This window comes from Lepidochelys kempii, chromosome 1 (assembly GCF_965140285.1).
Source record: "Lepidochelys kempii isolate rLepKem1 chromosome 1, rLepKem1.hap1, whole genome shotgun sequence".
NCBI classification, from domain to species: domain Eukaryota; kingdom Metazoa; phylum Chordata; order Testudines; family Cheloniidae; genus Lepidochelys; species Lepidochelys kempii.
The window spans coordinates 212,066,712-212,091,655 of record NC_136380.1 but is presented as its reverse complement, the minus strand read 5'-3'; the positions used below and the strand labels follow the sequence as shown (position 1 = coordinate 212,091,655).

The 24,944-nt window shown below is 50.4% G+C and overlaps 1 protein-coding gene across 8 annotated transcripts; it reads right to left on the bottom strand.

The window, feature by feature from the left end:
- Nucleotides 1–23,352, bottom strand: PEX5 (peroxisomal biogenesis factor 5). 8 transcript variants are annotated; one of them, XR_012154978.2, is made up of 17 exons: nt 22,448–22,993; nt 22,035–22,070; nt 21,722–21,854; nt 21,361–21,495; nt 19,159–19,264; nt 13,958–14,048; nt 13,574–13,696; nt 13,074–13,166; nt 11,251–11,358; nt 10,446–10,565; nt 9,541–9,684; nt 6,651–6,721; nt 6,033–6,248; nt 5,710–5,875; nt 5,316–5,473; nt 1,125–1,728; nt 1–539 (listed from the first exon to the last, which is right to left on the bottom strand). XR_012154978.2 is itself a non-coding variant. In XM_073312186.1 (17 exons), the coding sequence occupies exons 2-17, from the start codon at nt 22,595–22,597 to the stop codon at nt 4,571–4,573; spliced, it is 2,052 nt and encodes a 683-aa protein (XP_073168287.1). In that variant the 5' UTR covers nt 22,598–22,630; nt 23,305–23,352; the 3' UTR covers nt 3,519–4,570. The 8 variants fall into 8 exon arrangements, 7 of the variants coding, with proteins under 7 accessions (XP_073168287.1, XP_073168297.1, XP_078705055.1 ...); XM_073312186.1 differs by lacking the exons at nt 1–539; nt 1,125–1,728 and adding exons at nt 3,519–4,772; nt 23,305–23,352 and having other exon boundaries at nt 22,448–22,630; XM_073312196.1 differs by lacking the exons at nt 1–539; nt 1,125–1,728 and adding exons at nt 3,519–4,772; nt 23,251–23,317 and having other exon boundaries at nt 22,448–22,630.
- Nucleotides 23,353–24,944: the final 1,592 nt, after the last annotated feature.

Genomic DNA, 24,944 nt, shown 5'->3' with positions numbered 1-24,944 from the left:
TTTAAAAGTTTACAACTTTAAAATTTATTGAATGACAGCCTTCTTTTTTTTGGGCTATCCTCTGTGGTGGAGTGGCTGGTTGGCCGGAGGCCCCCCCACCGCGTTCTTGGGCGTCTGGGTGTGGAGGCTATGGAACTTGGGGAGGAGGGCGGTTGGTTACAGAGGGGCAGCAGTGGCAGTCTGTGCTCCAGCTGCCTTTGCTGCAGCTCAACCATACACTGGAGCATTCTGGTTTGGTCCTGCAGCAGCCTCAGCATTGAATCCTGCCTCCTCTCATCACGCTGCCGCCACATTTGAGCTTCAGCCCTGTCTTCAGCCCGCCACTTACTCTCTTCAGCCCGCCACCTCTCCTCCCGGTCATTTTGTGCTTTCCTGCACTCTGACATGATTTGCCTCCACACATTCGTCTGTGCTCTGTCAGCGTGGGAGGACAGCATGAGCTCGGAGAACATTTCATCGCGAGTGCGTTTTTTCTTTCTTTCTAAGCTTCACTAGCCTCTGGGAAGGAGAAGATCCTGTGATCATTGAAACACATGCAGCTGGTGGAGAAAAAAAAAGGGACAGCGGTATTTAAAAAGACATTTTATAAAACAGTCGCTACACTCTTTCAGGGTAAACCTTGCTGTTAACATTACATACATAGCACATGTGCTTTCATTACAAGGTCGCATTTTGCCTCCTCCCACCGCGTGACTACCCCCTCAACCTTCCCCCCTCCCTGTGGCTAACAGCAGCGAACATTTCTGTTCAGCCACAGGCAAACAGCACAGCAGGAACGGGCACCTCTGAGTGTCCCTGAAGAAAAGCACTCTATTTCAACCAGGTGACCATGAATTATATCTCACTCTCCTGAGGATAACACAGAGAGATAAAGAACGGATTTTGGTTGAATGCCAGCAAACATACACTGCAATGCTTTGTTCTACAGTGATTCCCGAGTACGTGTTACTGGCCTGGAGTGGTAAAGTGTCCTACCATGAAGGACGAAATAAGGCTGCCCTCCCCAGAAACCTTTTGCAAAGGCTTTAGGACTACATCTAGGAGAACCGCAAATGCCAGGGCAAAGTAATCCTTTCACATGCTTGCTTTTAAACCATGTATAGCATTTTAAAAGGTACACTCACCAGAGGTCCCTTCTCCGCCTGCTGGGTCCAGGAGGCAGCCTTGGGTGGGTTCGGGGGGTACTGGCTCCAGGTCTAGGGTGAGAAACAGTTCCTGGCTGTTGGGAAAACCGGTTTCTCCGCTTGCTTGCTGTGAGCTATCTACAACCTTCTCCTCCTCCTCCTCTTCTTCGTCCCCAAAACCTGCTTCCATATTGCCTCCATCTCCATTGAAGGAGTCAAACAACACGGCTGGGGTAGTGGTGGCTGAACCCCCTAAAATGGCATGCAGCTCATCATAGAAGCGGCATGTTTGGGGCTCTGACCCAGAGCGGCTGTTCGCCTCTCTGGTTTTCTGGTAGGCTTGCCTCAGCTCCTTCAGTTTCACGCGGCACTGCTTCGGGTCCCTGTTATGGCCTCTGTCCTTCATGCCCTGGGAGATTTTCACAAAGGTTTTGGCATTTCGAAAACTGGAACGGAGTTCTGATAGCACAGATTCCTCTCCCCAAACAGTGATCAGATCCCGTACCTCCCGTTCGGTCCATGCTGGAGCTCTTTTGCGATTCTGGGACTCCATCATGGTCACCTGTGCTGATGAGCTCTGCATGGTCACCTGGAGCTTGCCACGCTGGCCAAACAGGAAATGAGATTCAAAAGTTTGCGGTTCTTTTCCTGTCTACCTGGCCAGTGCATCTGAGTTGAGAGTGCTGTCCAGAGCGGTCAGAATGGAGCACTCTGGGATAGCTCCCGGAGGCCAATACCATCGAATTGTGTCCACAGTACCCCAAATTCGAGCCGGGAACGTCTATTTAAGTGCTAATCCACTTGTCAGGGGTGGAGTAAGGAAATCGATTTTAAGAGCCCTTTAAGTCGAAATAAAGGGCTTCACTGTGTGGACGGGTGCAGGTTTAAATCGATTTAACGTTGCTAAATTCGACCTAAAGTCCTAGTGTAGACCAGGGCTAACCCTCCTTCTGAAGGCCAGGAAAGATGTGGGTGTTCAGCCCCCAAGTGTGGTGGGCACCCAAAAGCAGTGGATGTTTCTGAATATTTAGGCCTTAGAGCTGAGCCAGGGTCTTTCCACAGGGAGAAGTTACACAGGCAGTCCTTTAGTGCAGCAGGGCAAGGAGGCTCGAGCCTGGTGCTGAAAGGGCTTGGGAAGCCCTTGTGCCAGTGCTTCTCCCAGCATAGAGTGCCAATTGTGCGAGGAGCCACATATGAGAGCAGTGAGAGGTCATGCTGTGCTGGATGAACATTCACTGCCCCCAGACCTATGTTACCTGGCAAGCCCAGAATGGCTGCAGCTCAGTGCACCTGGCATTTTAAAGAGATTAACCCCTTCCTTTGGATGAGCTGGTCTGGGATAGGGGGAGACCCTTGCCACAGAAGCAGCTGTCAGACTTCTTAGAAAAGTCTCCAGCTCTGAGGAATACCAGTGCAAAGCCTCCTTGTAGGGGCAAAGCTATGAGGGCTGTGTCCTGTGCAGGGATGCAGGTTGGTAGCATATTTAACATTTTCCCCATCACACCCCTTCCTTCCTCCCACAACAGCTAGAGTATGAAGACATGGCACTGAGGGGCAGGGGGAAGGAAGAGACCTATATGAGACAGGTCCATGCACATGGCCACTCTCCTGAGCCAGCTCTGAGAAAGCTTCCCTGTCCAATTCTCCCCCACTGAAATGGGGAAGGGGCCCAGGGCAGCAAGAGTACATTCTGGTCCCAGACAGGGAGAGATTAGGTCATAGGCGTAGGTCTGTGATGCCCAGGGTCCCGATGCCCAGGGTCCCAACTCCCACAGTTGTGACCACAGCAAAAGCTCAGCTTTCACTATTAAAAAAGTTTCTAGCCTTCATGGTTAGCAAGAAAAGCTGGAAAACATGGCCTGAGCAGAACTGATGCAGGGGCATCCATGGAGCACCTGAATCACCAGCTCTGAGAGGTAGAAACTGCCCCATTCATCTGAACAGGGTGTTAATACCAAGACCACCACTCTAATGAGCTCCACCAACTGGGGCTCTGCACATGGCAGGAGAAAAGTGCAGCAGACCCAGCCAAAGAACCCACCTACCCCAAGATAAAGTACTCAAGGGGGGTGCTAGGCTACCTCCCCTCATTCTCTGGGGGAGCCCATCTAAGACCATCTTTGCCACTGACTATTGTGCAGATTGGGGGCCTTTGTCTGGCACCAGAACTCCAACTGGTGGGGGCCTAGATTGCCTTAATGTCCCACGAAGGTGCAGGGTAGGGGGAGACACAGACATCAGCAGCAACCCTCTACAGTTATACTCTACCCCAACATCCTTTCTGTGGATGTCGAACCATCCCAGAGCAGGGGTAGCATCCTCTCAAATTCCACAGGAGCTTCCCCACACAAATGCTCGTACACCCTTCCAATACACACACACAGCCAGACACTACAATATTTTGATGAGTTTAATTTTTTCCCTTCTATTATACAAAATATTTTACAATTAAAAAAACTTTCCCTCCAAAAATCATATACAGATATTTATAATTCACAAGATTCAATTACAGGCTGGGGAGGACCATCTGCACAGAGAAAATAATTCCCAATTTATTCTACAATGACAGACAATCAAGTGAAACTTAAGACCTTACCCCCACCCCTGCTTTTGGCCAAGGTGCTTTTATAGTTAGTCAGCTTTCCCCCAGTCCCTGGGTGACCCCCCTGAACTCAGCCCCAGGGACTCTTCTCCCCACTGCAGTCTCAGAGCCTTCTCCGAAATCCCAAGTGAGCGTGAGCCCAGTGAGATGCTCAGAACCAGGACACTGTTATTAGTACCTGGAAGAAGGGAAAAACAACCTACAAGCCTCACAAAGTGACCTACCCACTGCACACACGTGGTGGGGGTGGGGCTGCATGCTCAGTTGGGAAAGACCCAGGGTTAGTAGCCCAGACACTCTCAGATCTCACAGCAAACCAGGATGGGCAGCCCCAGCACTAGAAAGTAATCCTACTTTCTAACCCTAACCGGCACACCCAGAGCCAGTTGCTTGAGCCGACAGTCTCTGCTGGACAGGATTGTTATGACAGGGTCTGACATGAGCAACTGGGGCTACTATTGGAGGGTATCACAAAACGCAAGCTTTTTATTTTATCTTATAAGAAGTGATCCTGATACATTCCTATTTCCCCATCCCTTCCACCCCCCACTGATTTGCTTCCCAGTGCCAGCAGCTCATGTCCCTGTGGAGGGTCAGAGTCCTGTGGGGAGATGGTGCCACATGAGCTGCTCACAGATGCTCAGGCCACAAGATGCAGGTGAGAGAAGTTACCCTCTACTGTGGGAGGTCCTACAGAAATGGCAGCCAATGACTTGCCCCCAGCAACTGAAGAATAGATGTGTGTGAACCCCAGTAAACCTTTTTTTCCCCCCCAGAAGGGGTTTGTGGGACATAACTACTGGCCCGGGCCCACCCTGCACTCACAGGGGAGCCCGTCCTTGAGTCACTGCTGGAGGCCAAAGGCCTGGAGCAGGGTGGGAAGGTCACGGGCATCGGCTGCCCCATACAGATCACTCTGGCCCAGCATGGAGAGGGCCATGCGGAGGGTACTCCAGATGTTGTCAGACATGGCACCTTGCTGGCCCCGTGGGCCCCGGCTCTTCTGCTGCATGTGCAGGGCCTCCAGGAAGTGCTCCACTGCCTCACTACCAGCATGAACAGGGAGGGAGGGAGACAGCGTTAATTGGGGAGGTCTGCACATCCTATGGGTGAGAAGGACCCTCTAGATCCCCTTTGGATGGCTCAATAATCACCCTTCCACACTTCTTCCAGCCATTCTTCTTATCCCTGCACCTCACACCCCTCATCACTGGCCCATAGGACCAATGGAGCCAATGTCTAAGCTGTAATGGACGTGGCTTGACAGCTTCACCTCCAGGCGCAAGCTTGAAGGCAATCACTGCAACAGATCCTTTCCGTAGTTCTGAGATGCTCCCCCCCTTTGATACTGAGAACCAAGGGTGCGGGAGACATGTTGGCTGGTACTTTGCTCCTGGGGCAGACAAACATTCTCTGCTCCCTGCTTGCCAGGGTTATGGAGCACATCCTACACCCAAAGGGACCAAGTGGAACATCCTCACCAATAGCCCCCTAGCTTCCCCCCCACAACTAACTGATTGGACCCCACTGATACTCGGTCATCGCAGACCTGGCACCCAACCCCCAGCTGGCCCCTCGTTCCCACTCACCGATGGGCCCCCAGGTTGATGCAGCTGATGCCCAGGTTGTAGCGGGAGCGGATGTAGCCTGGCTGCAGCTCCAGTGCCCGGCGATAGGCAGCCACAGCCTCCTCACTGCGATTCCCATTGGCCAGAGTGGCACCCAGCTTGTTCCACAGGAGGTGATCCTGGAACGGGGGGCAGGAAGCAAGTGACAGGGGCATCAGGCATCCCACCCTACCTCCCAGAGAGCCTCTCTCTTCCCCACTCCACCCAGCATTCAAACCTACCCACCCCCTCAGGTCAGCCTGCTGCTCACCCCACCGGCCTTTCCCCCCAGGGCAGAGCCCAGCCCCACCTCCCTATACACACACAGGATCCTGAATCAGCCCCTCCCCCCCCCCCCCCCACTCTGCCCCCTTACGTTGGGGCGCACGCTCAGTGCGGCACTGAAACAGTCCACAGCCTTCTCGTACTCGCCGCTTAGGTTGAAGAGGACGCCCAGGCCGCACTGCACATCGGGGTCCACGGCCGAGGGGTCACTGCGCACGGCTGCCAGGAACAGGTCCTTCACCTCCATGAACAAGGAGCTAGGGAGGGAGAGAATGAGGGAACTCATCCATTGAGGGTTCAAGCTCCCCGCAACTCTTCCTGGGGTCACCCCCACCCTAATGGACCCAGCTACAAGACCACAAGCAGGACTGGGATATTTTGCACCTTCCCCAGTTCCCCATCGCCCAGACTCACTCAGACAGTAGGGAGCCCAGGATGCGCTTGGAGGACCCCAAGCTGGATGCCAAGCTGCTCCCTTCCGGCTCCTTCCCCATCAGGTGGGCATAGGCTGGCTTGTGGCGCAGCCAGTCACGCAGGGTTTCGCATGCCTGCTTCTGCAGAGACTCATTGGTGAAGCTGACGGCCAAAGCCATGAGTGCAGTGAGGTTCCCTGGCTGCAGCTCCAGGCACCTGCAGGACAGAGTGGGAGAGAGCGCACAGCATTCACATCTTTGGAGATGTGGATAGGAAGCTTCAGTGGCCTTTTAAGAACTCTTTTCCAACCACCTGGGTGGGCTATAAACAGGCTGAACAGCAAGCACCAGTGTCCAGGCAAATTAAGGAAGGATCCATTAGGGGGCAGGAGACCTTGATTGGGTCAGAAACCAGCTTGCTACAGCAGCCCACAGTAAATTTATCATTCCGAGTTTGCATTTGGTTCAGGGGAAAAAAAAGCACTGGAACTTTGTTCAGCCTTTAAGTGGGGCAACTGAGATATGGTCTGTCATTAGTGGCCAGCAACCCAGCCCCTCTAGGAGTCGTGAGCAGAACCCAGGAGTCCTGCTTTAGATCCCCTCTTCATCAGCTACTCACTGCCTGAGGGCACTGATTGCAGACAGCTCTTGTTCATTCTCTGCTTGGGTGGTTCCCAGGTACTGCCAGGCCTGATGCAGAAACAGAGAAACTTATTTATATTTCTTCACATTGCAAGTACAATTAAAGGCACCATCTTGTGCCCTGGGCACCTTTTTTGGAGATTAAAAATAGATGTACCCAAGTCAGCAGCCTCAGCCCACTCCACAGAGCCCGTGTTAACTAACCCTGCATAAGCACCTTCACCTCTCCCACACTCCCCAGGAAAACAGGTGGGCTCTGCAATGCATCCTGGAAGTCAGCAGGTTTGGGCTATTTGGAAAGGTGGAGGGGGAGTGAGTTGTCCCCACACACAACATGCTACCAGCAGTCCCCTCTCTGCTAAACCCTGGGGGCTCCAGCTTTAGTACCTCCACCCATCACAACTGGGACTAGACTGCAGGGTGAGGAAGAAAGAAGCAGGTCTCCGGCCATTGAGGGCTTCCGAGAGGTAGCACAGCCCAGCGGACAGAATATTGGAGTGGGAATGCTAAGAAATAAGAGACTCAGTCACAAGCAGCCTGCTATGGTCCACAGGCAAATCATTATGTCATGATCGACAGTACTGAGGCAGTTGAGAGAACTAAATATAGCAGCATTGACACCTGATTTGATCTTCATCCATCACCAGAGCTACCCATGTAGCTAACACAGCGTCCTTGATGCACCCACAGCTGCCCCCAATTGACTAACGTTAAAGAGGTTTAAATCAGCTAGATATTATGAGTTGTCTCACTCCCCACCCCAAGTGTGTTCCATCATCTTAGTCAGAAACAGAAGGTTTGATCCAGGCTGACAGTTGGCTGGACTGACAGCATGAAGTAACAAGCATAAGCCATATAAAAGTTCCCTTAAGCAGGGAAGCCAGCACCCTGCTCTCTTTAAGAGAAGTGTTGCTCTCCACCAGCAATGGACCCAGCCACTTGTCAATGGCCTTCATGAGCCAACACAGGTGATGACTAAGTGCCCCCACCCTTCCAGAGCCTCAGTGTGAAACTACCTACCTGAGACTCAAGCAGAGCTGATTGAACATGTGTGCCCTCAGAACACTGCCCTGTCCCCAGGAAAACAGAGTTTCATCCGAATCTTAATTTCATTCTCACAGCAAGGACTCAGACCAGCCTCCTGATCAGGGCACTGTGAATACTAGGATGAAGGCAAAGCATCCCTTCTTTGTCTCCTGCACAGCCATAGCACACCATGCAGAATGGGCCCAAGACTTCCACCATGGCCATTCCAGCAATATTCCCTCTCAGTCTGTCACTGGCCCTCTAGAGTCTAAACCATGGTGACTTGTAAGGACAAAGCCAAGGAAGTGGGTGCCTCAGAGGCCACATAATCAATGGCAAGGACAAGAGCCCATAGTCCTATCAAACCACTGATAGAGTAGCATGTTTATCTCCCCCAAGTGTTTCATTCCCATTGCTGACAGCAGATTGTCAGAACTGGTCTTCACCCAAATGGAGCAGCGTGCCCTGACCTCAAACCACAAGAGATAGTGATCTGGCCAGGACACGGGTAAGCTCTCCAGTTGTCCAACCTCCAGTCCTAATCAGGACACCAAATCAGAAGTGAGGCCAGCTGTCTATGAGTTGAGCCAGATGCCTAGGACCAACCCGCCCTAGCTGTCAAGTCCTCAGCTGACTCAAAAGACTCAGCATATGTGTGGCTGTTGAAGACACTGAGCATCACCAACCTCGTGACTCCAATGCCACCACGGTAAGGACTTCAGCGTCTCATGCAGGGAGTCTGGTGCTTCAGGAAGACAGATACCCTAGAACCTGACCCATCTCAGTTATATCCCCAAGATTCTAATCAGCTTTACACTGGGAGACCTTCTGAACCATAGGTCAGGTGCACACAGCTTGACCATCTTCTCAGTGAGCCCCCTGGGGTTCACATACAAGTACACAGCCAGAGTTACACACCTGAGAACTGGAGTCAGCCACACCACCCCCTGCAGCACAGCTCCCCCAGCACTGGAGTGGTGGGCCATATTGCAAATCCAGACCGTATCTCAGGGGACCCTTGTATTACATTCATGAAAGTTCTATGTATGATCATGTTCTACTCCATGGGGGCAGGTTACCCCAGCTCCTCCAGGAGCTAAAAACAATGGGGGTGATTACCCTGGGGATTGTAAACATCCCCAGAGAAGCACCTTACTTAAGGGAGGTTTGCATATACTGATACAAGCTGGATCTTCCAGAGATCAAGTGAAAGAAAGGGCTTCTGGTATAAAAGGCTGAGTTTAAAGATATTCAGGACCTTCATTTTGATTCAGCAAATGGGCAGGACCTTCTGTCCAAGGGGAGGCCCAAGCCTTGCGAAAGGATTGGAAGGGCGTTGGCTTATCAGACTCTACATGTGGAAGGTGGGTGCTTGCTGCTGTACTTAGCAAGTGGGTAAGAACATTTATTGTTTTTAACATGGTTTCTCTGTGATGCTTTTGCCCTAGAATAAATGTACTTTGCTTTGGGAGAGCTGAGTAGTCACTGGTGAAAACACTGTTGTCTGTGGAGAGAAAGCAATGCAGAGGCTCTGGCCATTAGGCAGACTGGCCTGCTGGCGATAGTGTATGGCAGGGAGCTGTGCAGCTGTGAAACTCCCAGCCAGAAAGGAGTGGGACATGGGTGCCCTGCCCAGGACAGGTGAGGGCTAGAAACCTGAGACAAGGCTGAGCACCCCTGGAGTGGGCCACGAAGGTGAGGATCCAAGTGCAGTTGCTTTGAAACTGTGACAAGTGGGTTTCCCATCCCTAGACTGACCCAGCCTGACCTTGCTTCGGGAGCTGGCCAGGCTCCAAATGGCAAGATACCTGGAGAAGCCCTGCTCTCCTTGCCCTGCTCACCTCCATGTGGTCAGGTTTCTGCTGCACCGCAGCCTCAAAGAGCAAGACAGCATTGGGGAGGTCACCCTTCTCCAGACACTTCAGCCCCTCTTCAAATGCCTGCGGATGATCCCTCATGGGATTGTCCTTCTCAAAGTGGTAACCCTACCAGAGACAGAAAGCAAGGGGTTAACACTATGGGCAGGAGACAGGTGGGTAAAGGGCATGACTCAGAAACAGCTGATGTGCGTCCACATTCCATATCAACACTTCTGCAAGCCTGCTACTATCTTCTCCCACCCCTTTCAGCTCCAACAGCCAGAGACACTGCAATGGGTGACGAACAGGTGGTACCTCAGCACATGGAGTGGCTGGTATTTCCCTCCTGAGAGCACAGGGTTAGTGTGCGCCAGCTCACAGCAGACTGGGGCAAAACAGCTCCTGCCCCCTCTGCTCCCCACTCAGTCTGGGGTGAATGATCCCATGCCCCAGCCTGAGGAGAGATGTATCAGTTTGCAGGGCTGTGTGTGTAAGTTTACCAAATTTAGGGAGTCTCTTTCTGTGTCCCCTATATTGATGAAAATGGCTTGTGTTGTAACGCACCAGAATTAACTGCTGGTGTGTTACAATTGATTTGCATCTTCAGCAGTGGGCAGGGCTTTGGCAAGAACCACCATACATTTTTTCCAGTCTGACCCCTGGTCAAAGGTATTGACAGAGACTCTGGCAACAGCAAACTTCCTCACAGCAGTGCCCCACCCATGCCCAGACAAGAGACTGGCCGTTAAGAACAGTGCCTGGCCTTTGACACTAAGAGGAGTGGGACAGCAGCCCTCTCAGTACCCAGACTGGGAGAAGGGATTTTGGAAGCTCTCAAAACTGCCCAGCACAGCATTCGGACCTGCATTCACTGCCCACCCCATTACCTTGTCATAGGAGGAGGTACTGAGGTCCTCATAATCTGAGAGCCAGGGGTGAGCCTCTGCATCTCGCTTGGCCATCTCCTCCCACTCTGCCTGAAGCTTGTCCCAGAAATCCACATCTGACTGAAGAGAAGAGGAGGAGGAGGTTAAAGGATAGCACCCTGCTGAACTCCCCCTACATGTTCCCTGGAGATTCCGCTCTCTAGAGCTCCGAGCCCTCCTCCTCATCTCTCCCCTACATGGCAAGAAAGGGGGCTCAGCAGTTCTGGGGCCCTAAAGCACCCTTCATACCCCAATCTCTGTGTGACATTCTGTACCTTGTGGGAACATCTTACACCCCCATGTTCATCCTTATAAAATGATTGTGTGGTATCCAATGCAAAGTTTGTCATGTTGGGTGTCTTCAGAAGGCTCATGATGCACTGAGCATTGTTGTTATAGTGATGTTATAGTAATTGTTATAGTGATGTTATAGGTTATAATTTCATGTATATAGTTATGAGGCTGAAAATGTGTCCTCATGGCTTAAAGCAAGTCCATGCAAAAACTCCCCAAGAGCAGAGAGGCAGTTCACACCTCATCGGGGCATATATGGGACAAACTCAGCCCAGCATCACAGGAACAAAGGACACTAGCCTAGGCAACAACAGAGGATCTCCTGGACTCTCAAGTGGGTCCCCCCCTCCTTTGGTCAGTTTGGGACTGTGATGAGGTAATGCTCACCTGACTGTGAAAGGGGAGGGAGGGGACGCAAGCCAAGAGGGAAGAAAGAACATGATAAAAGGGAGAGATGTTTGCCATGCTCTACCTCTGTCTTCCGCCTCCATCTACAGACATCACCACCAAGCGACTGAAGTGCTGATAAAAGGGGAGAGCCTGGCTGAAGGACAACCAGCCAGCCTGTGGTGAGAAGCATCTAAGTTTGTAAGGGCATTGAAAGTGTTAAGAGCAGCTTAGAATGCGTTTTGCTTTTATTTCATTTGACCAAATCCGACTTGTTATGCAAGCATATGCTTTGGCTTATAATAATTTAAAATCTATCTTTATAGTTAATAAATCTGTTTGTTTATTCTACCTGAAGCAGTGCGTTTGAAGCATGTCAGAGACTCCCCTTAGGATAACAAGCCTGGCACATATCAATTTCTTTGTTAAACTGACAAACTCATATAAGCTTGCAGTGTCCAGTGGGCATAACTGGACACTGCAAGACGGATGTGTGACATTGCACCCCATAATGCTTTATAGAAATATATTTATGAGTGTAAATATGACATAACTGGAATATGTTTTATGCTAGATATGCCATGTAACATATCTTTGCAAAGGTTATGATCTATGGAATATATTCATCCTATTCATATGCATGTATCATTTTTATATATGAAGTTATGAGCATTGGCTCTACGCTTGTATTTAAAGTGTTTGCTGTAGGAAACACATAAGGCAAATATGGTCAACATAGTGTGAAGGGGTTATTCAAGTAATTGGGAGTACTTAACTAACAATGGACTTTGGGAGAAGCCAATCCACATCTCAGCTTTCCTGGGAACGTTCAAACTAACATGTAAACAGTGGCGTCGGCCTGCAAAAAGCTGAATCATTCAGACATGTGACTTGCCCAGGTGGCTAAAGACCCCATCTTGTGGCTGTGATGTTGCACAAGAGAGACTATATAAGGCCCTGGAAGCCCCTCCATTTTGTCTTCAGCTGGCTCAGAAGATAGCCTCTCCACCCCAAAGAGATGCCTGAAAGAAACTAGAACAAAGGACAGTAACTACGGGGGTGAGAGTGATTGCTGGACCCAGACCAGGAAGGAGTCTAGCCTGTAAAAAATGCTTATTGGAACATCTCTGAGGGTGAGATTTACCTGCATTTAGTTTCCTACTGTATTAAGCTTAGGCTTACATGTTTTGTTTTATTTTGCTTGGTAATTTACTTCGTTCTGTCTGTTATTACTTGGAACCACTTAAATCCTACTTTTTATATTTAATAAAATCACTTTTTACTTATTAATTAACCCAGAGCAAGTAATTAATTCCTGGGGGAGCAAACAGCTGTGTGTCTCTCTCTCTATCAGTGTTGTACATGGTGAACAATTTATGAGTTTACCCTGTATAAGCTTTATACAGAGTAAAATAGACTTTTTGGGTTTGGACCCCATTGGGAACTGGGTATCTGGGTGCTGGAGAAAGGAACACTTCTAAAGCTGTTTTCAGTGAAGCTGGCAGCTTTTGGGGGACGTGGTTCAGACCTGGGGCTGTGTTTGTAGCAGGCTAGTGTGTCTGGCTCAACAAGGCAGGGTACTGAAGTCCCAAGCTATTAGGGAAAACGGGCTCAGAGGTAATCCCAGCACATCAGGTGGCAGTCCCAAGGGAGTCTCTGTGACCCAACCCATCACAGGAGGTTCCTAGGGTTCTGTCTGGGACTGGAGATATTGGCTAGTGTCATTTGGTTGCACAATCCAAGCAGCTTACATGCCAGAGGCTGTGCATGAGCAGCCCAGGAGCAGGGGGTTTTTAACAGCAGAGCAGGGCAAGGCTGACTCCCAGAGTCAAGGATTGGAGTGCCCTAGCAGATCACCGGTCCAGGTAACACCAGAGGGGAACGTCACACTCTCCCCTCCAGTTTTACCTCTAGAGCAGTCTTGGCCTGCTCAAATTCTGTATCCAGAGTTGACGCATTCCCAGTTCGGGTGAACTGATCCACCCAGGCATCCGACACCCCCTAGAGGGAAGGAAATAACATGTAGCACCTTGAGACTGTAAGATTAAAAAGCAATGCAATGCATCTCCCCCTCCAGCAGTGGGTACTGTAAGGACCCCCCTCTCTCTCTCTGCAAGTGAACACTAATTGCACAGGGATACTGCAATGGAGCAGACACGTTCTGGAGTCTCTCACCTGCCAAGGCATCACTGTGAGGAAGTTCACACTGCCAGAGCCCATCCCTGCTCCTGGCTAGGCACTGCTTTGGAGAAGCTCATGCTCTGGGAGCCCCACGCCACTGTTGGCTGAGTGTTAACAGGACCCTGCTGAAAGAAAGTTCACCCTGCCATTGTTCCTCCCCTCTCCCAGGCTGGGCAGTGCTGCAAGGAAGTTTGCACACCTGTGAGCAGCTGGGGCTGGGGTCCTACCTGCTGCTGTATAAACTCAGCTGCCCACTGCTCTGCCTGATCCTGGTCTCTGGGGGTCAGGGTCACCTGATTAGCCTCGATCGACACCCTCCCGTCTCCGATCTGGCGGACAAACTTTAGGAACTGCGTCAAAGAAATGAAATGTGGGAAGAAACCTTCACCAACAACCCTCACCAAACTCCCCATATTTGCTAGGCAGATCTGGGCCCCCAGAATCAATAGAACCAGAAGGAAAAGGGGATCATCGGAGTTGTATGGTGGAAGGCATGATCCTGGGGGTTGTAGGGCTCAACCCCCAGAACTAGAGGGAGAAAAGAGGGGAGACGCAGAATGGCAGGAGGTCTCCCCTCTCCCCCTTGGTGGGGGCTCCATGGCATTTCTCACCTCAGAATTGTTGAGTTTGGGGTCATCCACTTTAGAAAGGAAATCGTTGGCAGTTTTCTTAAGATCATCCTCAGGCTGATATTCCTCATACCTATTACCAGAGAGACAGACAGAGTCTGAGCTGAAACTTAGCAGTAGGGGGCTCCATATTTATTCACAGTCTGCCCCTTTCTCTGCATCAGGCCACACAATAGTTCCTAGGGCTGGAGAGCCCACATGATCTGTTCTTCGCCCAACACTATTCAGTATCTTTATCGACAATCTGGAAGTCATTGCTGTGATAACTGTGCCAGATGACACAGATTGGTGGAGTGAAATAATAAGGATAGAGCAATCTGGATCCCTTGATAAACATATGTTTTAATTCTGCCAAAACCAAGGTCAGATATCTAGGAATAAAGAACAGAGGTCACACATACAGGATTGGGGCTGTGTCCTGGAGAATAGTGACTCTGGAAAGGATGTAGGGTCAGGGTGGATAATCAACTGAACAGGCACTCCTAGTGCAAAGTTTGGCTAAGAGGGCAAATGCAATCCTTGGACATATAAACATGGGAATAGCAAACAGGTGTAGGAGGAGTGGCTTTACTTCTGTATACACATTGGTGAAGCCATTCCTGAAAATGTCTAGTTCTGGTGTCTACATTTGAAAAAGGATATTGCAAAATGGGAAAGGGTTCAGAAAAGAACAAGAAAGATTCGAGGTCTGGAAAACCAGCGTTCTAATGACTTAAGACTATTTAGCTTATTAAGGAGAAGGTGAAGGGGTAACTTAGTCACTGTCTATAAGTAGCTACACAGGAAGAAGATATCTGATGGGAGAGAGCTCTTTAATCTAGCCAACAAAGACAAAACAAGATCCAATGGCTGGAAAATGAAGCTAGATACATTTAGATTGAAGATGAAGTGCAACTTTTTTTAAGCAACAAGGATAACTAGCCATTAGAATAACTTCCTAGGAATGCAGTGGATTCTCCATTACTTGAAATCTTTAAAGCAAGGCTCAATATCTTTCTAATGGATATGCTCTAGCTCAAACAGAAGTTACTGGTCTTTGTGCTGACATCCCTGGGCTAGATTCACAAAGGAATTTAGGTGGTGTTCTGTGGAGCACTGCAATGCCTAACTTTCGGGCACCCACAAAAATCACAGGAACAACACTGTGATCCATAAAGCCAGAGTCAGGCATCCAGGCTTCCTGTACAATGACTGAAGAAAGACGGGCACCTTAGAATGTGATTCGCAAAAGCCAGTGGACTCGGTGAGGAGTCACCTAAGCAGGGCACAGAGATAGGCATCTGCGTCTGCTAGTGATCCACAGCCAGGAGCCCCTCTCCTGGAGTCAGACTCTTCAGCACGTAAGGTATTTCTTGTGAAAACACGTTAGGAATAGTACCAGCTTTACCAGGGCGCCAATGGTGCCATAGCACCAGGCCCAAGCTCAGAAGGAGCCCCATAACACTCACTTCCTCTCCCAGCTAGCCTCAGAGCAGCAGGGATCCAGCATGGGAGCTGAGAACCCACAGGGCCCTGGGAGCTGTAGTTCCTTGGCCAGCTCCCTGCCTATAGGGCCAGCCCTGGAGCAGGGAAGTAACTACATTTCCCAGCATTCCCTTGGCAGCTATCAACAGGAAAGGGAGGGGGAGGGAGTGAGGAAGCTGAGACCCCTTGCACCACAGCTTGCTATGAATGGAGAGCTGGCTATTAGAAGGGGGTGGCAGTGTGAATGGGGAACAAATATGCCCAAGGAGTAGAAGGCTTTGGCCCAGACATCACCCTCAGTGGACTTCCCCAGACTGGATTAGGGATGCTGGTGTGACCTCGCCTGGCAGCCCCCAAAGAAGGAATTGGGTGGACTAAATGGACAGTGCACCTCTCTATCTGAAGCCTAGCAAGGGAGGTATGTGGATCCCACTAGAAGATAAAATGAAAAGTAAGGGAGGGGAGGCTCTACCAGAGGACCTGGGCAGCTTTAGATACAGTACCAGGCATGTAGGATTTCCACTTCTGAGCCATGGAAGTGGAAATTGACTTTTCCTTTCTAGATTTATCTAGTATTCAGAAAGGGAATCTAGCACCTGCCTTCCAGATTTGAACACCCTTAAAATTCAGGAGTGCTCAAGCTCAATTTAGGCTGCTGTTACTTCATTTCTCCCAAATCAAATATGCTGATCCACTGTAATTTGCTGTAGAAAAAGTAGGATAAAATTGAGCAACAAATGGTGGCATCTCCCCAGCACTAACTAGGACTGGAATTGCTATTTTCAACAGCCATTACCATTTTTTTTTTAGTTTTGTTTGTTTAAAAGGAAGACAGTAATATTGTATTGGCAAATTCCCCATAGAAACGAAGAGTGGAACAAAATAATAAAGGCACCTCAACTCTTCCTCATTTATGTAGGACAGTATTATAATATGGATCCAAATATCCTCCTATCACACAAGCTGAAAATTGTTCCACTTTACTGCAGTACTGTAACCATGCGGGAACCAGTCCCATCTGTGTTCTGTGCACATCCAAAATTCCTACTGAATTCAGAAGTGCCTTGCTTTTGTGACCATACTACCTGATATTTTCAGCCCTTGTAAGTGAAGCACGTTTACATTTAGTAATTGGGTGGGAAGCCTCTCAGAAACAGTTAGGTGCTGTGGGAGGTGTTGCTTATTCACTAGGTAATGTGAGACCTTCCTGTTACAACAGTAAACCTGTGCAGCATAGAATGCACTTTGTTCCTAAAGTCTAGAATGGGGTCCTTTGCTTCTATACACAGTCCATTAAAAATAATGAAAAGACTCCCACTCACTTCAACAGGTTTTGGACAGAACTGGTTTACACAGGGTAACTCCACTGTCTTCACAGGGTCCTGGTCCCACAGCAGAGGGGGGCCATGTGAGCCTGTTGCAGAGCTGCTGCTTGGGGATGGGAACCTCCTGGCACCCCAGCCTCCAATATCATTCAGGTTGCACTTTCTGCACGACTATGTGGTAACTGAGTGGTGCGTGGGAATTAGTGGCCTCTGCTGCAGGTGATGGGCATCTCAGGTACTTAAAGACACGGCCTAGAGGAGGGAAGTGCTTAACTGCAGAGTCTGCAACTGCCTAGGGCCAGCGCTGAGGATTTAGAGTCCCTAGTGCCACCATTGCAAGGTTCAAGCATGCTCAGCCTTGGAATTGCCACCCCTCCTTTGACTAGTAGCTACAACTATCTAAGGCTGGCCTCTGGCAATTGGCCCCATGGCTACAGTGAGAGAAGCTGCAGGTGGCTCTGTGACTACTAGGGGCCATTAAGCGAGAGCAGATAAAGAAACTGGAATTAACCTCAAGGAACAGAGGTCACCAGTAGGAAAGGAATGTCAAGGGAAGCAGGGAAAGAAGAAGCAGGTCAGGCTTGCAGTGGGAGAATAGCCCCAGCTGGTTGGGGAGCATGTCCAAAGCAGAAAGGAAACAAGCATGGGGAGAGCTGGTGGTGATCAAGTAGTAGACTAGAAGCAGAGGGAGAAAGGCTGGTGTCTTCAGATTCCCACGGCCTAAGTCCTCACTTGCGGGAAATGGTGTTTGCAAGTGGCTTGCTCAAATGGTAGGAGGAGTGCTGAGGGAGGGATTTGTCAGAATTGATCAGGTATCTGCTGGCTTTAGAACTTTGAGCTGAGACTAGGACCACATACTGTGACTGGTGAAACAGGGTGGTACTGGAGACATGCCTACAGAAGATCTGATGAGGAAGGAGATAAATCTGTGGGGAGTTTCCCTGATCACTATGAAACTTCTACTCACTGTGGACACTGGTAAACCCACATGGGCATACAGCTCAGTGTGAAATACTGGGGGCTGAGGGAGCTGCGTATGGCAATGCAGATAGTCATGCAGAGGTGTGTGATCAAAATGAAAAATGTCTCTGAGATTCAGCACCGGGTATACTATGGCACAGATGGCACTGCCACACCAGGCCCACTCTTAAAAAAGGGTAATTGGCCAGAGGGAGAGAGAATGACTCTGTAGCCTGGTGGTTAGAGTGCTCACCTGGGAGGTGGGAGACCCTAAGTCCAGTCCCCTGGCTCCCATGAATTTTTAAAATTATTTATCTACAATAGAACAGCTTCAGCAGGAGAGACTCAGAGCCCCACACCAGAATATCCCATCGCCCAGTGGTTAGAGCACACACCTGAGAGGTGGGAGACCCCTGTGCAAATCTGTTCTCCCCTATGGCAGAGGAGGGAATTAAATTGCCTCTCCCATATCCTAGACAAGTGCTCTAACCACTGGGCTAAAAGTTATACGGGGCTGCTGCCACCACCACCATCTCCAGATGGATTTTGAATGGGACCTGATGCAGTAGGCAGCCTCTGAGCACATCTACTGGATTGGGCACCCACAGGACTTAGACAGGTGAACATCGATCTTCCCTGAGTTTGTGAATCGTTCTGGGGCTTAGGTGCCCAGACACCTACTGTGAGGCAACAATACACATGCCCAGAAACTTAGGAACCTGGGGAACTTTTACCCTGCAAATGTAGACACCGAGTAAGTTTAGGTACCTACAGAGTTTGGCAGGAGTGTGAGTTGCAATGGAGCCTAAAACTGGAACTTGGGCAGTTAAATCTGGTGTTTCGGCACTTAAGTACCTTTGTGAATCTAACCTTCTGTTCTCGTGTTATGCAGGAGGTCAGACTAAATGATCATAATGTCCCTTCTGGCCTTAAACTCTATGGCCTTGTCTACAGTAAAGGGAAAAGTCAGTCTAAGCTACGCTATTTGAATTATGTGAATCGTGTAACTCAAATCGATGTAGCTTGGATCTACTTACTGCAGGATCCACACTACATGCCGTCGACGGGAGACCCTCTCCCGTTGACTCCCCTTACTCTTCTCGATCAGGTGGAGTACAGGAGTCCACGGGAGAGCAATCAGTTGTTGATTTAGCAGGTCTTCACTAGACTCGCTAAATCGACCGCCGATGCATCTATTGCCACAGTGTAGACAAGCCCTATGAAACCAGGATCCCCGTGTTTAGTTATGTTGTTGTAGTAGAAACGGCCAGGCTTGGGTGGAGGAGGCTCTGCCTCTTCCGCTTTCTTCAACCAAGGATCTGAGAACTTGGCTGAGACCCAAAGTTCTGAGATCATAGTGGATTTCTGTCATCTCCAACACCTCACCCACCCTGGACGTTAGTGGATGTAGGAGGGAAGAACAGAGAAACTCACCACTTATCTGCCAGTGACTGGTCTTCTGTTTCCCCCAGCCACAACTTCTCCTCTGACTGCTCCAGATATTCTTCTGCCCACTTGGCAGGAGATACAGATAGAGGGTCTGTACAGGTGATTGGGTGGTGGGAGAAGAGTGAGGAACAAGAAGATAAAATAGAACACTGCTCAGAGAAACTTCAATTTGGATCTCTCCAATTTACAGTTAGATTTGTAGTCCAGATTGTTACATTAACAGAGGTTTCTTTCCATTCATTTCCTTAGTTTTGTTTGTTTACTTGAAAATAAAACAAACCTCAGATTCAACTAATCTATGCAGACAGATTTCATTTTAGGCAAAGTGCCAATTTTCTTACGTTTCTATATTAAAAAACCAAAACTTTTTTTTGCATTTGCAAAAATATAGTCTTATCCCACATGGACAGCAGCAAAGTGGGCTGTTGTATGCATCAGGAAAACAAATAATGCATTGCAAATTTCTAGCTCCTTTCATCAGAGCCTCTCAGGATCATCATAAATGTTAATTATGATGTCTGTCTCCAACAGGTGTATGAAAGGAATAAATATGGACAGTTTCACTGATCAATGAAAAGAAGCCACCTCTGGGGTGGGGCATAGCAGCCGTTTAACTGCTGCCCAACAGTTTAAGGTAGAGATTCTGTTGCTTAGAGCGGAGGAGACTAGAGTCGATCCCACATCTTCTACATGCTGTGTGACCTTGGGCAAGTCACTTCCCCAGCTGGTGCAACAAGGGACTGGAGATATTGGCTAGAGTATTGGCTAGTGGGAAGCAGAGTATTCCCCTCCCAGTAGGAAACATTAATTGCATTTGTTTTCAGGCACAGAAAGGACCCCACAACATTTATTTTGAAGTGGGAAACGTAGATTTTTTTTTCCCCTCTCCTCACAGATCACAGAAACTGAACAACAGATTTGGCTGAAACATTCAACAAAATATTCCCCTCTGGGCCAGGACCCAAGTTTCACCCCAACAAGGAGCATCAGAGAGCTACATGTAGCCAGGGAGAGACCAGCGATTCGGCCTTGTCTATGTGGAAAAGCTGCACTAGTTTAAATTAAAGTTTTTTAAACCAAATTAGTTAAACTGGTGCAAACTTCTCTCTGGACACTCTTATTTCAGTGTAAGAGCATCTTACTTTAGCTTAAACCTGTTCCCAAAAGATTTTAGCTAAACCAAAATAAGACATTCCTGCACCCCAATACGAAGGCCCACATGGGGTTGCTTGCATGATTTACTAATACACACAATACTCTAGTCTCCTGGGGGCTGTAATACTTTAAACCCAACAACTAAAATGAGACCAGAGTGCAGGTGCTGGTGGCCTGTGACATACACGAGGTCCGACTAAATCGGGGTGGGCAAACTTTTTGGCCCGAGGGCCACATCGGGGTTCCGAAACTGTATGGAGGGCAAGGTAGGGAAGGCTGTGCCTCCCCAAACAGCCTGGCCCCCACCCCAAACTGCCCCCCTCAGAACCCCCAACCCATTCAACCCCCCCCGCTCCTTGTCCCCTGACCGCCCCCTCCCGGGACTCCCCACACCCCTAACCGCCCCCTCCCCCCGGGATCCCCGCCCTATCCAACCTCCCCTGCTCCCTGACTCCTATCCACACCCCCTGACAGGCCCCCCGGGACTCCCAAGCCTATCCAACCACCCCCTGCTCCCTGACTACCCCCTGGGACCACCTGCCCCTTATCCAACCCCCATACTGTGCTGGTTAGAGCACCAGGACAGGCAGCCGTGCCGCCTGGCCGGAGCCAGCCATAGTGCTGTGCTACCCAGCAGGAGCTCACAGCCCTGCCGCCCAGAGCACTGGTGGCACAGTGGGCTGCGGGGGAGGGAGGACAGCAGGGGAGGGGCTGGGGGCTAGCCTCCCCGGCCAGGAGCTCATGAGCCGGGCAGGATGGTCCCAGGTTTGCCCACCTCTGTACTAGATGATCTGGTGGTCCCTTCTGGCCCTAAACTCTAAATAAGGTTAATTTTGTCCCTCAAATTATATAAGAGTGACATTCCCACCGAGGCAAGCTGCTAGGGCGGAGTGCCCTACTCTGAATACTATCTGCTGCATCTACCAGATGCTCTCTAATCTCACATACAACAGACAACCCCTGCATGGGAGAACGGAGGGGGGCATGCTACCAGGCAACACCCAACCCAAACTTCACAAGGTGAGCCTTCACCTGTCACCTCCGCAATGAACTCCTGCGACCAGTCAGCCTCATTGTAATCTGGGGAGACATCAGTTGTAGTATACGCGGCCCCCAGAAATTCCTGGGCCCAGTTCTCAGATAGAGCCAGGGCTGCCACACCTGGAGCTGGGAAAGAGCAAGAGATGGGGATGGTTCAGTGACAAGCCCCAACTGCTCCACCCCCATGAGGATTAGAGAAAGCCTAGCCTCTTAATCTTCAGATACCCCCTGCCCTAGCTCAGCAGGCCTTCTTTCTCAGTTCCCCTCAAGACATACCACCTTGGGGGGGAGGGGAGGAAGGAGGGCCTGGCAGAAGCCCCAATGCCCCTAGTCCTTCCCCCTCCCCCCTCACCTCGCTGTGGGGCTTGGCGGAAGCTAGATTGCTCAATCTCCTGCATCTCAGCCAGCAGATCATCCATTTTAAAGGTTTGCGGGGCACGGGAGAGCAGGGGGGCATTCTGCTCTTGTAGGAATTCTCCAGCCAGCTGCCAGGGAGAGAAAAAGAGAGTTTGTGATGAGAAATACCCAGCAGGAGCTCTGGAACTGAAAACAGGAGAGAAAGAAGGGAGGGCAGAAAGGGAATGAGACACAGGAAGAGTGAAGAGGGATCAGAGAGAACGTAGCAGTGAGAAAGATGATAAGGGGAGAGATACAATTGTTCTTACCTCATCTTCAGAGGCCACTCCCAAAGGTTTGGTCACCTGTGGGAAAAGACACCAAACAATCACCCCAGTGATGGGACCTGGCCTCCAGCATCACCTCCCCACTACCATGGGACTGACTTGTACCATACCCCCACTCATGACAGACCCACACCACACACACAGCAGGACTAACATCCTACCCAGACAGATCCCCTGCTTAAGCCCCATGATCCCTCATAGCCCTTCTCCCACTAAGACGACAGCCCCCTCCCAACCTCCACACCCTCACCTGTCCTGACAGCCTCCAGTGTGCTCAGACAGACCTCCACTTCCCAAACCCACAGTGCATCCCTGCCCCTCACTCACAACATAACAGAAATACCAACACTCCTCACATCAGCGGTCAGATGGACTCCCCATTCCCCAGTACTCACTGCCTCTGCCCCAAGACCTGCAGGGGGCCAGGCCAAGGGACGTCGGAGCCCCTCCTGCCGCAGGGCCTTGTCCTGGGTGAAGTGGCCAGCCAGCTTCATAAGGGGGTTAGAACCCCCGCACTCAGGCTCCACCAGCTCCCTCATGGCCATGGTGAGTGCAGGGAGCACTGCACCTCACCCCGTCTGGGGGGGGGGGGGGGAGGAAACAAAGCACACGTGATGGTAGGGCTTTGGGATGCAGAGCCTTGCCCAGCACTCATCCGCTCCATAAACAAGCTAGTGGGGTCTCCTCTGAGCTGCATGACGGGTACATATGTTACAGACTCCACCCCCAGCCTGAGCAAAGGCCAAGGACCGAATGACCATGGGGGCCGAGAGCGCCTTTCCCCCCAGGAGAACGAACCGCACTGCAGGCCTGGGCCTCACAGGTCGTGGTGTGGCCACCCCTAGAATGACTTGACGGGGGGGGGATGCAGAAGGAAATTGCTGCGGACGCCATGACAAAGTCCCCCCGCCCCCATCCTCCCTGCATCTGCCCTTGGGAGGGATCCCCGCCTTCCCCAGCTCTTGCCGCCGCCGCCCCGCTGTCTCACTCACTTCACCTCGTCATCCTCCCCCACCCTTTGCTACCCCTGACACACACACGCTGTCCTTTGCTGGGCCTCCCTTTCCCCGGGGGCCTCATTGTCCGTCCCCTTGCGCTTGGGCAGATGCAACCCACTCCCCAGAGCTGCAAGGCCTCAGCCGCCCCGGTCAGCCAGACATCTCCCTGTCTCACGCGGGCCCGGAGCTCGCTCACCCACCCCAGCTAGGGGCAGGGAAGGGGGACTGGAGGCTCCCCTCTTTCCATACGCTACCTTGGCTCTGCCCCTGCCGTAGCTTTTGCAACACTCACCAGGCACCTGGGGGCGGGGCTAGCTCTTAAAGGGACAAGCGCTCTACGAGGGCAGCGGCGGGAAGGGGAAGTGTTAAAGAGCCAGCGCCAGGCACCCTCTGTGAGGTAGCGCTCTCTTACAGCGCCATTCACACACGGGCCCCGACCCCGTCTAAACTCAGAAGTTGCACTAAACGGCTCTAAATAAACAGGATTTAATTCAACTAGTGTTTTAACTGATTTGAGTTAAACCGGTGCAATTTCGGTGTTTAGACAAGTCCCAGGAGAAAAGAGAAGTTTCAAGGACCAGGCAGCAAGAAAGAACAGCTATGGGAGTTCTTAAAGGGCCACGCACCCTGAGAAGAAGCCACGCTGCCCCACGGCCTCTGCACCCTAACAGAGCAGTACCACCAGAATGCTCTTAAAGGACCAGACTGCCTGAAAGAGCAACCCAATGAGCTCTTAGAAGGCCAGAGAATATGGCAGAGCAGCACAAAAAGCTTTTCACCCTCTCCCTGAGAGAGAAACCCACCCAGGGCTTAGCAGGTGAGGCAATGCAATAGAGCAGTGCAGGAAGCTCTTAAAGAGCTAGGCACCACTTCAGGGAACCTAGAAGCTCTCTTAAGGGATCAACCCCACTTAGGCCATGTCTCCACTAGGAAGAAAGGTGTGTTTGAAGCATGTTAGCCAGATCATGTCAATGTATGTATGCTGACACCCTAATGTAGCCAAGGCTGTTGTAGTTCTAACACATTAGCTGATCAAGGTAACCTAGATGGAGGAGCCTTTCTTTCCTAGTGAAGACAAAACTTAAGACAGCAGCACCAGAAGGGGGGCAGGAGTCAAATCAGAGCAGCACCAGGAAGTTAGTGAATTGCTAGGTCTAGGTGTTCTGAGAGGCCACCCCACAAGCTCCTAAAGGGCTAGCTACCATGTGTAATGATCAGTGTTGACAGCCCCTCCATGAGGAGGTGATGCTATATCTTTTACCTTACAACTAAATTCTTGTCTTGTTTTCATATTATGTTGTTGTATCTAATCTGCTCATGGGTCTAGGAGGAAATCAAGTCCAGCTTGTGTGTGCTGGAGTTACTTTCAGTGTCCTGATAAATCCTTTGATTTTTATGAGCCCATATTACACGTGCTAAAGTAATACAGGTTTCAGAGTAACAGCCGTGTTAGTCTGTATTCGCAAAAAGAAAAGGAGTACTTGTGGCACCTTAGAGACTAACCAATTTATTTGAGCATGAGCTTTGGTGAGCTACAGCTCACTTCATCGGATGTAATACAAGAAGCTTTCCATTGATCAAACGACCAGAGCCGGCAGTACAGGAAACTCTTAAAGTGACAGGTGATTTGAGAGGGCAAGACCAGAGAACTCTAAAGACCAAAGAAGGCACCATGTGAGAACAACACCCTGAGAGAGCACTATGTGATACTCTTAATTCAGTGCACAGAATGCTAGGTGCACAAGGAATGAATCAGGGTTGTGCAGTGAATGAGGCTGTTTGTAGGATCCCTGCCTCATTTTTGCAGAAGTTGGAAGACACGTAAAGATTATGAGGAAGGAAGGGCTGCAAGAAGAGAAAAGATGGTCTTGTGGCTTAGGCAAGTTTACACTGT

Bases quoted from the DNA above. Each gene is read 5' to 3' on its own strand.
- PEX5 (XM_073312186.1), bottom strand. From the start codon at position 22,597: ATGGCCATGAGGGAGCTGGTGGAGCCTGAGTGCGGGGGTTCTAACCCC. The intron at 14,049-19,158 runs GTGAGTTTCTCT...CTCTGGTAATAG, and splicing joins CAGTCACTGGCAGATAAGTG to GTATGAGGAATATCAGCCTG. The intron at 6,722-9,540 runs GTGAGCAGGGCA...TTTCTGCATCAG, and splicing joins AGAAACCTGACCACATGGAG to GCCTGGCAGTACCTGGGAAC.